Here is a 13376-nt window from a genome sequence, read left to right on the forward strand (position 1 = left end):
TTTCTGATCAATTTGATGTTATTTTAATGGACAAAAAATTTGCTTTTCTTTCAAAAACAAGGACATTTCTAAGTGACCCCAAACTTTTGAATGGTAGTGTGTGTGTGTTTTATGATTTTTTTTTACAGTTAATTCTTGTCATTTACCAGTAATCTACAATGTTTGGTTACAGTCATTTCTGGTAGTTGAATAAATATATGAATAGATGTTCCATTCTCAGTGTGTCCTTACGACTTCTACAAGGTCCCAATTCTACACACAGGAATATGTTGAGGATTTGAACAGAACAGAGAAAATGGCAATATTAAAAATACAACATTTATTACCTTAATAAAATGTAAAAGAAAATTCAACATGAAATGTTTTTGGCAGTTACAAATTTACATTCACAGTAAAATGAATGCGACAACTGCATTCCAGCATCAAGGGATCCTCTCGGCTTGGAGTGTTCTTGAGTTGAGAACGCGGGTCTGACAAACAAAAAACAAATCAATATCGAAATCGAATAGTTGATTCCCAGTTCAGAGCACATCATAGCAAAACACTTCACAATTTAAAGTCAAAACCTGTGTTCTTATTGGAAAATTTCAGGTGCAACCTCCCTGTTTCACTTCATTTCAAAAGGGTTTTATCCTTACGGAACACCATCCAGATGACCAAATACTGTACCTGTATGCAGTTAAGAGCTTAAGAGCCACTCGGACTCACCTGTTTCTCCTCGGGGGAGAGCATGCCATCTACAACCACAACCTGGTACTGCCTATGTTTCAGGTTGCCAGAGAACTTCCTCATGCGGCGGACAGCTGTGCTAACAGTGGAGCCATCTTGGCTCAGCAGTTTCCTCACATCTCCAGGTGAACAGCCAGGGTCCAGGAGCAACAGGCACAGGCTGCCATTCTTCTTCTGTTCCACTCCTACTATAGAGCGGCTATGGCCTGAGGATGTCAATAGAAGACATGGAGGAAACACACTAAAGCCTTGTTCACACTGCATGCCTTAATGCCCAAATCAGTTTTGTTTTTCAAATGCATTTTGGACTACTGACTTTCCACACAGCATGTTACAAGTGACCAAATCGGATTTGTGTGTGTTCAGATAGCATTCATTTGTTGACATGGCTATGCTAGTTTTCATAGTAACAACGGGTGTGTGCACAGTGCTGTAGGCTGATTGGTGGTGGTGCTCATGCTTCCCATCACTCAGAAGTTATGTATCAAGCTAAGGTAATAACAATGCCTGCCATGGATGTTTCCCCAGTTGCTTTGTATGTTCAAAAATCATAGTGTAAGAACACTTAAAGCCTTAAAAGGATAAGATTATCCAACTTTCAAATGGAATCATATGGATAGCCACAGCAGTCAACTAGCTAGCAGTTTAGCTTTCTAGCATATTCACTCATTTGTTTGTAAACAATTAACAGGCAAGTTACTACCACATGTTCTTGTCAAACTGTCAACGGAGTAGCTAGCAACCAACAAGATATGCCAAAAAAAGTCTAAAAAAACAAACACTTGAGGGCAAATAAATCTGGTTTGACCATTCACACAAGTCACACGGCCGGGAATCAGATTTGTATCTGACTTTAAAAACACCTATGAAGGTGGTTTGAAAAGTGGCTTGAAATACCAGATTCCATGTGCTTTTTGGCAGTTCAGACTGCAGGAAACAGAACAGATTTGAATCGGATATGCAAATAAATAGGATTTGAGTCACTTCAAACTGCCAATGTGAACACGGCTTTAGAGATAACGTAGACACCAGATGTACAGTCGTGGCCAATAGTTTTGAGAATGACACAAATATTAATTTCCAAAGTTTGCTGCTTCAGTGTCTTTAGATATTTTTGTCAGATGTTACTATGGAATACTGAAGTATAATTACAAGCATTTCATAAGTGTCAAAGGCTTTTATTGACAATTACATGAAGTTGATGCAAAGAGTCAATACTTGCAGTGTTGACTCTTCTTTTTCAAGACCTCTGCAATCCACCCTGGCATGCTGTCAATTAACTTCTGGGCCACATCCTGACTGATGGCAGCCCATTCCTGCATAATCGATGCTTGGAGTTTGTCAGAATTTGTGGGTTTTTGTTTGTCCACCCGCCTCTTGAGGATTGACCACAAGTTTTCAATGGGATTACGGTCTGGGGAGTTTCCTGGCCATATACCCAAAATACAGTGCCTTGCGAAAGTATTCGGCCCCCTTGAACTTTGCGACCTTTTGCCACATTTCAGGCTTCAAACATAAAGATATAAAACTGTATTTTTTTGTGAAGAATCAACAACAAGTGGGACACAATCATGAAGTGGAACGACATTTATTGGATATTTCAAATTTTTTTAACAAATCAAAAACTGAAAAATTGGGCGTGCAAAATTATTCAGCCCCCTTAAGTTAATACTTTGTAGCGCCACCTTTTGCTGCGATTACAGCTGTAAGTCGCTTGGGGTATGTCTCTATCAGTTTTGCACATCGAGAGACTGACATTTTTTCCCATTCCTCCTTGCAAAACAGCTTGAGCTCAGTGAGGTTGGATGGAGAGCATTTGTGAACAGCAGTTTTCAGTTCTTTCCACAGATTCTCGATTGGATTCAGGTCTGGACTTTGACTTGACCATTCTAACACCTGGATATGTTTATTTTTGAACCATTCCATTGTAGATTTTGCTTTATGTTTTGGATCATTGTCTTGTTGGAAGACAAATCTCCGTCCCAGTCTCAGGTCTTTTGCAGACTCCATCAGGTTTTCTTCCAGAATGGTCCTGTATTTGGCTCCATCCATCTTCCCATCAATTTTAACAATCTTCCCTGTCCCTGCTGAAGAAAAGCAGGCCCAAACCATGATGCTGCCACCACTATGTTTGACAGTGGGGATGGTGTGTTCAGCTGTGTTGCTTTTACGCCAAACATAACGTTTTGCATTGTTGCCAAAAAGTTCAATTTTGGTTTCATCTGACCAGAGCACCTTCTTCCACATGTTTGGTGTGTCTCCCAGGTGGCTTGTGGCAAACTTTAAACAACACTTTTTATGGATATCTTTAAGAAATGGCTTTCTTCTTGCCACTCTTCCATAAAGGCCAGATTTGTGCAATATACGACTGATTGTTGTCCTATGGACAGAGTCTCCCACCTCAGCTGTAGATCTCTGCAGTTCATCCAGAGTGATCATGGGACTCTTGGCTGCATCTCTGATCAGTCTTCTTCTTGTATGAGCTGAAAGTTTAGAGGGACGGCCAGGTCTTGGTAGATTTGCAGTGGTCTGATACTCCTTCCATTTCAATATTATCGCTTGCACAGTGCACCTTGGGATGTTTAAAGCTTGGGAAATCTTTTTGTATCCAAATCCGGCTTTAAACTTCTTCACAACAGTATCTCGGACCTGCCTGGTGTGTTCCTTGTTCTTCATGATGCTCTCTGCGCTTTTAACGGACCTCTGAGACTATCACAGTGCAGGTGCATTTATACGGAGACTTGATTACACACAGGTGGATTGTATTTATCATCATTAGTCATTTAGGTCAACATTGGATAATTCAGAGATCCTCACTGAACTTCTGGAGAGAGTTTGCTGCACTGAAAGTAAAGGGGCTGAATAATTTTGCACGCCCAATTTTTCCGTTTTTGATTTGTTAAAAAAAGTTTGAAATATCCAATAAATGTCGTTCCACTTCATGATTGTGTCCCACTTGTTGTTGATTCTTCACAAAAAAATACAGTTTTATATCTTTATGAAGCCTGAAATGTGGCAAAAGGTCGCAAAGTTCAAGGGGGCCGAATACTTTCGCAAGGCACTGTATTGATGTTTTGTTCCCCGAGCCACTTAGTTATTGTCTTATGGCAAGGTGCTCCATCATGCTGGAAAATACATCGTTTGTCACCAAACTGTTCCTGAATGGTAGGGAGAAGTTGCTCTCAGAGGATGTGTTCATGTGTTCAGGCTATGTTCATAGACAAAATTGTGAGTGAGCCCACTCCCTTGGCTGAGAAGCAACACCCCACATGAATGGTCTCAGGATGCTTTACTGTTGGCATGACACAGGACTGATGGTAGCGCTCACCTTGTTTTCTCCGGACAAGTTTTTTTCCGGATGTCCCAAACAATCGGAAAGGGGATTCATCAGAGGAAATTACTTTACTCCAGTCCTCAGCAGTCCAATCCCTGTTCCTTTTGCAGAATATCAGTCTGTCCCTGATGTTTTTCCTGGAGAGAAGTGGCTTCTTTGCTGCCCTTCTTGACACCAGGCCATCCTCCAAAAGTCTTCGCCTCACTGTGGGTGCAGATGCACTCACACCTGCCTGTTGCCATTCCTGAGCAAGCTCTGTACTGGTGGTGCCCCGATCCTGCAGGAGACAGTCTTGGCGCTTGCTGGACTTTCTTGGGTGCCCTGAAGCCTTCTTCACAACAATTGAACCGCTCTCCTTTAAGTTTTTGATGATCTGATAAATAGTTGATTTAGGTACAATCTTACTGGCAGCAATGTCCTTGCCTGTGAAGCCCTTTTTGTGCAAAGCAATGATGATGGCACGTCTTTCCTTGCAGGTAACCATGGTTGACAGAGGAAGAACAATGATTCCAAGCACCACCCTTCTTTTGAAGCTTCCAGTCTGTTATTCAAACTCAATCAGCATGACAGAGTGATCTCCAGCCTTGTCCTCGTCAACACTCACACCTGTGTTAACGAGAGAATCACTGACATGATGTCAGCTCGTCCTTTTGTGGCAGGGCTGAAGTGCAGTGGAAATGTTTTTTGGGAGGATTCAGTTCATTTGCTTGGCAAATAATAATTTTGCAATTCATCTGATCACTCTTCATAACATTCTAGAGTATATGCAAATTGCCATCATACAAACTGAGGCAGCAGACTTTGTGAATATTTAATATTTGTGTCATTCTCAAAACTTTTGGCCACGACTGTACACACAGACAAAACAAACAAATCTCAAACACACTAGTACTGAGCGATTAACCAACATTTCAGTTATATTTCAGTTTTTAATCAACTAATTGACCGACATAGATTCAGTTATTTTAATTCCATTTCATTCGTTTTTGTTCTGTGAGCTCGATGTGCAGTTTCTCTAGCGATAAATCAGATCAAGCCCAAACTGTGTGATGTAGTGGGGAGTTGAAGCTTCCACCAGGTCATTTTTCAACATAGTTAAGTGCAGAAAACGTGGTAATTAACTACAATGACTATAATCCACTGCACGCCCACCTACTTGTCCGGTCTGTGTGGAGCAGACATGGTAATTAACTACAATGACTATAATCCATTGCGCGCCCGCCTACTTGTCCGGTCTGTGTGGAGCACGCGTGATCGAGTGAGATAGAAAGCAGTTACTTTGAGAGGTATCTCTACCTGAAAATACATGATCTAAGTGATTGATAGTTGCTATTCAGCAGTCATTAAAGTATGTACTTTGAAGAACCACTAAAATAGTGATTTTGGCAGACAGCATAGGCAGCAGCTCTATCGAGATGAGATGACTTAGAATTAAATAATAAAGTCATCAATTTAAACAAATGTAATATACACAATAACTGAAATATTTTATTAAATGTGAATAAGTGATAGTTAAGTGATAAGCAGTAATGGGCAGTCACTACCATCATGGGACTTTTATTGTTTTTATATGTGTTGTTACAGCATTCAACCCACAAAATGTATAGTGCATTTAATATAAAAAATATCGAAACCGAAATCCGTGATTATTTTTGAATGATCGAACCAAAACACAACCGACCTCAAAAAGCACTAATCACGCAGCACTAAACGACACACATGCAAACATAAAATAGACACACGCCATAAACAAATTCTACATTGGATATCAGTAACCCATCATCACCTAATCCATCCAATCCACTAAACCCATGTTAAGACTACCTTGGTGCTGGAGGTAGAGGGGCGGCTGTGTGGTCTGCACCACCCGGGGCGGTAGTCTGGCGCCTCTGGTGTCAGTCTGAGAGAAGTACTGCTTCACCCAGTCAAAGAGGCGGGGGTGGGTGTCTCCTGGACCCGTGGGCTGGTGGAAGTCTAGAACACGGGCACTGTGGGGACACAGGTTAGAGGTAACTGACTGAGAACAGACTCCATTTTCAACCATGTACATTCTATAGTGACTCTGTGTGTGTTCACTGAGTATACAAAACACATTAGGAACACCTAATATTGAGCCCCCCCCCAACCTTTTCTCCCTCAGAACAGCTTCAATTCGCTAGGGCATGGACTCTAAAAATTGTAGACCTCCACCACCTGGTTCATCCTTTGGAGCAATTTCCAAACACCTGAAGGTACCACGTTCATCTGTACAAACAATAGTACGCAAGTATAAACACCATGGGACCACGCAGCCGTCATACTGCTCAGGAAGGAAACGCGTTCTGTCTCCTAAAGATGAATGTACTTTGGCGTGAAAAGTGCAAATCAATCACAGAACAGCAGCAAATGACCTTCTGAAGATGCTGGAGGAAACAGGTACAAAAGTATCTATATCCACAGTAAAACGAGTCCTATATCGACATAACCTGAAAGGCCACTCAGCAAGGAAGAAGCCACTGCTCCAAAACCGCCATAAAAAAGCCAGACTACGGTTTGCAACTGCACATGGGGACAAAGATCGTACTTTTTGGAGAAATGTCCTCTGATGTGATGAAACAAAAATAGAACTGTTTGGCCATAATGACCATCATTATGTTTGGAAGAAAAAGGGGGAGGCTTGCAGGCCGAAGAACACCAACATGTTGTGGGGGTGCTTTGCTGCAGGAGGGACTGGTGCACTTCACAAAATAGATGGCATCATGAGGAAGGAAAATGATGTGGATACATTGAAGCAACATCTCAAGACATCAGTCAGGAAGTTAAAGCTTGGTCACAGATGGGTCTTCCAAATGAACAATGACCCCAAGCATACTTCCAAAGTTGTGGCAAAATGGCTTAAGGACAACAAAGTCAAGGTATTGGAGTGGCCATCACAAAGCCCTGACCTCAATCCCATAGAAAATTTGTGGCACAACTGAAAAAGTGTGTGCGAGCAAGGAGGCCTGTGGGAAGCTTGTGGAAGGCTACCTGAAACGTTTGACCGAAGTTAAACAATTTAAAGGCAATGCTACCAAATACTAATTGAGTGTATGTAAACTTCTGACCCACTGGAAATGTGATGAATGAAATAAAAGCTGAAATAAATAATTCTCTCTACTATTATTCTGACATTTCACATTCTTAAAATAAAGTGGTGATTCTAACTGACCTAAAACAGAGAATTTTTAGTAGCATTAAATGTCAGGAATTGTGAAAAACTGAGTTTAAATGTTTTTGGCTAAGGTGTATGTAAACCTCCGACTTCAACTGTACATACAGGAAACTTGAGTGTGAAAAACCCAGCAGCATTGCAGTTCTTGACACACGCCGGTGTGCCTGGCACCTACTACAATAGCCCATTCAAAGGCAATTCAATATTTTGTCTTGCCCATTCCCCCTCTGAATGGCACAGACACACAATCCATGTCTTAACTGCCTCAAGTCTTAACAATCCTTCTTTAACCTGTCTCCTCCCCTTCATCTACACTGATTGAAGTGGATTTAACAAGTGACATCAATAAGGGATCATAGCTTCCACCTGGTCAGTCCATGGCATGGAAAGAGTAGGTATTCTTTTTATTTTGTATACTCAGGTCTGTGTGTCCATTCAGGTGTATCTAATTCAAATATAGCTGGCTACACAAATGTGCTATGTTCTAATGCATGTAGTATGTTATCGTTCTGTGTGTGACTCTCTGGGCTCTAACCTGACTCTGAGGGAGGTGCAGAGAGCGTATATCTCCGTAGCTCCTATCCAGGCCCGTGTGCCCTGTAGTCGCTGGTTAAAGTGGGTGGCACCCTGTGGGTCTAACCCCTCCCGCCACGCCCCCTCTATCAACACCTGCACCTGTGGGATGCTGGGTACTGACCCCTCTGGGAGAGGAGGGAGAGAGAGAGGGGGCAATGAAAAGATGCCATGATAGAAGATTTAAGAGAAAGTTAGTTTAGGAGATTACATGGCGAAACGGCTTTTTGAGAGGGCTGCATTCAACTGTTTCATTAAGTGATCCAGACAGCTACTGGATTTGAGAGAATGGTAAACAATTGTGGAATGTGAGGTTTTGGAATATGTGTCTCTGTCTCTGTGTACCTGAGAGACAGGTAGTGTAGGGCTCCATTCTTTGCAGAGAAGACAGGAGCATCTGGAAGTTTCTGTAGCCACAACCCCAGCCCTTATCCCCCTCTGATGAGCAGAAGTGATCTGTGTCAGCACTCAGCCACACGTGGACACAGTCTCTGACCTCCCTCTGGTAGTAAACATACAGAGCACCCAGCACACCTGACAGAATGAGAGGAATACAATAAACAAAGAGAATGACAAAGACAGAGAAAAAGAGAAAGTGGGGGGGCTAAGGTGGAGATGGCATTTCCCCCCCCCTCAATTGAAAGAAGACAGTTATTAATGACAGGCTAAATAAAAGTAGGCTAAATAAAATGAAGGAAAAACATTTTAATTTCCTGAGAGATGGTAGATAGACAGCTGTATAAACAGATAACATGATGTGATCTAAACAACTCAGTTTGAGAACATAGTAAATAATGAGGGAGCTATGTTAGTCAAGATCCGGGTAAGAAATTTAATCACACACACACCCTGCGTTCTGGTCCTGCCATCGTCGACCCCTGAGGCCAGAGCCTCCATCATCTCTGCTCTCTTGTTGTGGAAGTCAGCAGGCACCATGACACCTCGAGACACGGCTTTCTCCATGGTCCTCTCCATCTGTTTGCGGTAGCCCCCCCTCCCATCCACACCAAACTGCCTCTAAACACACACACACACACACACAACAAGGGGTCAGGGTGAGGTCACCACCACACTCAGCATACATAAGCAGACACACATATACTGTAAATCATGCTTGCTGACGTGCAGAAACACAAATAAACCACACACTCCTACATAAGCCATGTGACAAAGCACAGACGTGTCATATGGTGCATCGTGCAGCAAGGTCAAATCCACTACTCCAGTGTTATTATGGTTGTACTTTATAAGAACCTGCAGCTTCTTGAACTCCTCTGCCTCCCTCTTGGCCTCCTGCTCCTTCCTCCTCTGCTTCTCCTCCTCCTGCAGCCGTCTGGCCAGCCTCAGGTCTGAGCCAGGGCTCACTGCAACACACACAGGGTCAGTCACAATTCCCTCTCTCTAACACACCATGGGAATCAATCTTGTAGTCACAAAACTGATGTGAAGACAGCTGCTTGTGAGAGCTCAGCGGCATGTGCTGGCAGGTTGTATAAGTTCCGTTCAGTTCAAACTTTATAGTCCCCAGAGGGAAATTCATAGTTCAAAACCGATCACACAAAGGACAAATTACACATCATTATATTGCAACTTCAGGAGCTGGCTGGCAATAAAGTGCATGTGCAAATCCAATACGGGGTACTACACCATCCTCTATCTCTACCGAGACCCGTTGTTATAACATGGCTACATCTAAGCAGGAGATAAAACATGTTGGAAGCACAACTTGCAGACTTGTTTACGTGTTGCTGTGCGTTTTGTTGCCAACCTTACTTTGCTACCTGACAACTTTACGGTTTTTACTTTTTAATTACCGTGTATATTTTTAGTTTTTCCCTCACTCAACTTTTTTTTCATTCAACTTTTTCACTCAGGACGCTTTATCTGGACGTGGTTCGTCAGGACGTCCACCAGCCGAAGCTAAGTAGTAACATTAACATGATGCCTTCTAATTGCAGTCGCTGTACTCATAATATACAGGAGAACGATCGCCTTACGGCGAGGATAGCTGTGCTGCAAGCCCAGCTTCAGACACAATCGTTAAGCAAGGGTAATTTCAGTGTAGGAAAGGTTGAAACAGCGTCTGTGCCACCAGTAAGTACAGATAGTAGTATAAATCCTTCGCACGGTCCCCGCAGCCGGACAACTTTCTCATGGCTTCTGGAGGGAAATGCTGTAGGAATGCTCAACCGGTGTCACTCATTCAGCCGACAGAAACTTTCAACAGGTTTTCCCCATTAAGCAGCGAGTCGGAGTCTGAGGCCGAGCCTTCTCTGGTCTCTACTCCTCCTGTTACGGGGTCTGAGATGCCGAAGCCTCCCAGCATTAGTTCTGACAAATTGAAAACCCTAGTCATTGGCGACTCCATTACACACAGTATTTGAATTAAAACGAATCATCCAGCGATCCGGGTATTTGTTTACCTGAGAAGTATATCTCTACTGTTTACCAGGGGGCAGGGCTACCGACGTTAAGGCTAATCTGAAGATGGTGCTGACTAAAGCTAAAACTGGCGAGTGTCGAGAGTATAGAGATATTGTTATCCACGTCGGCACCAACGATGTTGGTTACTGTTTACAGGCCTCCTGGGCCATATATACAGCGTTCCTCACTGAGTTCCCTGAATTCCTATCGGACCTTGTAGTCATAGCAGATAATATTCACATTTTTGGTGATTTTAATATTCACATGGAAAAGTCCACAGACCCACTCCAAAAGGCTTTCGGAGCCATCATCGACTCAGTGGGTTTTGTCCAACATGTCTCTGGACCTACTCACTGTCCCAGTCATACTCTGGACCTAGTTTTGTCCCATGGAATAAATGTTGTGGATCTTAATGTTTTTCCTCATAATCCTGGACTATCGGACCACCATTTTATTACGTTTGCAATCCCAACAAATAATCTGCTCAGACCCCAACCAAGGAGCATCAAAAGTCGTGCTATAAATTCTCAGACAACCTAAAGATTCCTTGATGACCTTCCAGACTCCCTCTGCCTACCCAAGGACATCAGAGGACAAAAATCAGTTAACCACCTAACTGATTATTGCACCATTTAACCTTGCGCAATACCCTAGATGCAGTTGCACCCCTAAAAACATTTGTCATAAGAAACTAGCTCCCTGGTATACAGAAAATACCCGACCTTCCAGAAAATTGGAACGGAAAAGGCGCCACACCAAACTGGAAGTCTTCCGACTAGCTTGGAAAGACAGTACCGTGCAGTATCGAAGAGCCCTTACTGCTGCTCGATCATCCTATTTTTCCAACTTAATTGAGGAAAATAAGAACAATCCAAAATTTCTTTTTGATACTGTCGCAAAGCTAACTAAAAAGCAGCATTCCCCAAGTGAGGATGGCTTTCACTTCAGCAGTAATAAATTAATGAACTTCTTTGAGGAAAATATCATGATTATTAGAAAGCAAATTACAGACTCTTTAAATCTGCGTATTCCTTCAAAGATCAGTTGTCCCGAGTCTGCACAACTCTGCCAGGACCTAGGATCAAGAAAGACACTCAAGTGTTTTAGTACTATATGTCTTGACACAATGATGAAAGTAATCATGGCCTCTAAACCTTCAAGCTGCATCCTGGACCCTTTTCCAACTAAACTACTGAAAGAGCTGCTTCCTGTGCTTGTCCCTCCTATGTTGAACATAATAAACGGCTCTCTATCCACCGGATGTGTACCAAACTCACTAACAGTGGCAGTAATAAAGCCTCTCTTGAAAAAGCCCAACCTTGACCCAGAAAATATAAAAAACTATCGGCCTATATCGAATCTTCCATTCCTCTCAACATTTTTAGAAAAGGCTGTTGCGCAGCAACTCACTGCCTTCCCGAAGACAAACAATGTATACGAAATGTTTCAGTCTGGTTTTAGACCCCATCATAGCACTGAGACTGCACTTGTGAAAGTGGTAAATTACCTTTTAATGGCGTCAGACAGAGGCTCTGCATCTGTCCTCGTGCTCCTAGACCTTAGTGCTGCTTTTGATAGCATCGATCACCACATTCTTTTGGAGAGATTGGAAACCCAAATTGGTCTACACAGACAAGTTCTGGCCTGGTTTAGATCTTATCTGTCGGAAAGATATCAGTTTGTCTCTGTGAATTGTTTGTCCTCTGACAAATCAACTGTAAATTCCGGTGTTCCTCAAGGTTCCGTTTTAGGACCACTATTGTTTTCACTATATATTTTTACCTCTTGGGGATGTCATTCGAAAACATAATGTTAACTTTCACTGCTATGCGGATGACACACATCTGTACATTTCAATGAAACATGGTGAAGCCCCAAAATTGCCCTCGCTAGAAGCCTGTGTTTCAGACATAAGGAAGTGGATGGCTGCAAACGTTCAACTTTTAAACTCGGACAAAACAGAGATGCTTGTTCTAGGTCCCAAGAAACAAAGAGATCTTCTGTTGAATCTGACAATTAATGTTGATGGTTGTACAGTCGTCTCAAATAAAACTGAAGGACCTCAGTGTTACTCTGGACCCCGATCTCTCTTTTGACGAACATATCAAGACTGTTTCAAGGACAGCTTTTTCCATCTACCTAACATTGCAAAAATCTGAAACTTTCTGTCCAAAAATGATGCAGAAAAATGTATCCATGCTTTTGTTACTTCTAGGTTAGACTACTGCAATGCTCTACTTTCCGGCTACCCGGATAAAGCACTAAATAAACTTCAGTTAGTTCTAAATACGACTGCTAGAATCGTGATTAGAACCAAAAAATGTGATCATATTACTCCAGTGCTAGCCTCCCTGCACTGGATTCCTTTTAAGGCTGATTTCAAGGTTTTACTGCTAACCTATAAAACATTACATGGGCTTGCTCCTACCCATCTTTCCGATTTGGTCCTGCCGTACATACCTACACCTACACTACGGTCACAAGATGCAGGCCTCCTAATTGTTCCTAGAATTTCTAAGCAAACAGCTGGAGGCAGGGCTTTCTCCTATAGAGCTCAATTTTTATGGAATGGTCTGCCTACCCATGTGAGACGCAAACTCGGTCTCAACCTTAAAGTCTTTACTGAAGACTCATCTCTTCAGTGGGTCATATGATTGAGTGTAGTCTGGCTCTGGAGTGTGAAGGTGAACGGAAAGGCTATGGAGCAACGAACCGCCCTTGCTGTCTCTGCATGGCCGGTTCCCCTCTCTCTACTGGGATTCTCTGCCTCTAACCATATTACAGGGGCTGAGTCACTGGCTTACTGGTGCCATGCCGTCCCTAGGAGGGATGCGTCACTTGAGTGGGTTGAGTCACTGGCGTGATCTTCCTGTCTGGGTTGGTATCCCCAATTGGGTTGTGCCATGGCGGAGATCTTTGTGGGCTATACTCGGCCTTGTCTCAGGATGGTAAGTTGGTGGTTGAAGATATCCCTGTAGTGGTGTGGGGGCTGTGCTTTGGCAAAGTGGGTGGGGTTATATCCTGCCTGTTTGGCCCTGTCCGGGGGTATCATCGGATGGGGCCACAGTGTCTCCTGACCCCTCCTGTCTCAGTCTCCAGTATTTATGCTGCAGTAGTTTATGTGTC

At 42.9% G+C, this 13376-nt stretch overlaps 1 protein-coding gene across 2 annotated transcripts in view; it reads right to left on the reverse strand.

Annotated features, from left to right (window-relative positions):
- The window catches only part of LOC139423809 (zinc finger-containing ubiquitin peptidase 1-like), a 25063-nt gene continuing 11687 nt past the window's right edge, over positions 1–13376 (reverse strand). Inside the window, exons 6-12 of one of the 2 annotated variants that reach the window (XM_071175447.1) lie at positions 9081–9190; positions 8675–8843; positions 8172–8360; positions 7789–7954; positions 5888–6051; positions 709–935; positions 1–470 (exon numbers count right to left, since the gene is read on the reverse strand). In XM_071175447.1, the coding sequence (XP_071031548.1) occupies positions 423–470; positions 709–935; positions 5888–6051; positions 7789–7954; positions 8172–8360; positions 8675–8843; positions 9081–9190 (1073 nt within the window). In that variant the 3' untranslated portion in view covers positions 1–422. The remainder of the gene's footprint in view (positions 471–708; positions 936–5887; positions 6052–7788; positions 7955–8171; positions 8361–8674; positions 8844–9080; positions 9191–13376) is intronic. The other variant, XM_071175454.1, reaches the window with a different exon arrangement.

This window comes from Oncorhynchus clarkii, chromosome 2, assembly GCF_045791955.1.
Source record: "Oncorhynchus clarkii lewisi isolate Uvic-CL-2024 chromosome 2, UVic_Ocla_1.0, whole genome shotgun sequence".
NCBI lineage: Eukaryota > Metazoa > Chordata > Actinopteri > Salmoniformes > Salmonidae > Oncorhynchus > Oncorhynchus clarkii.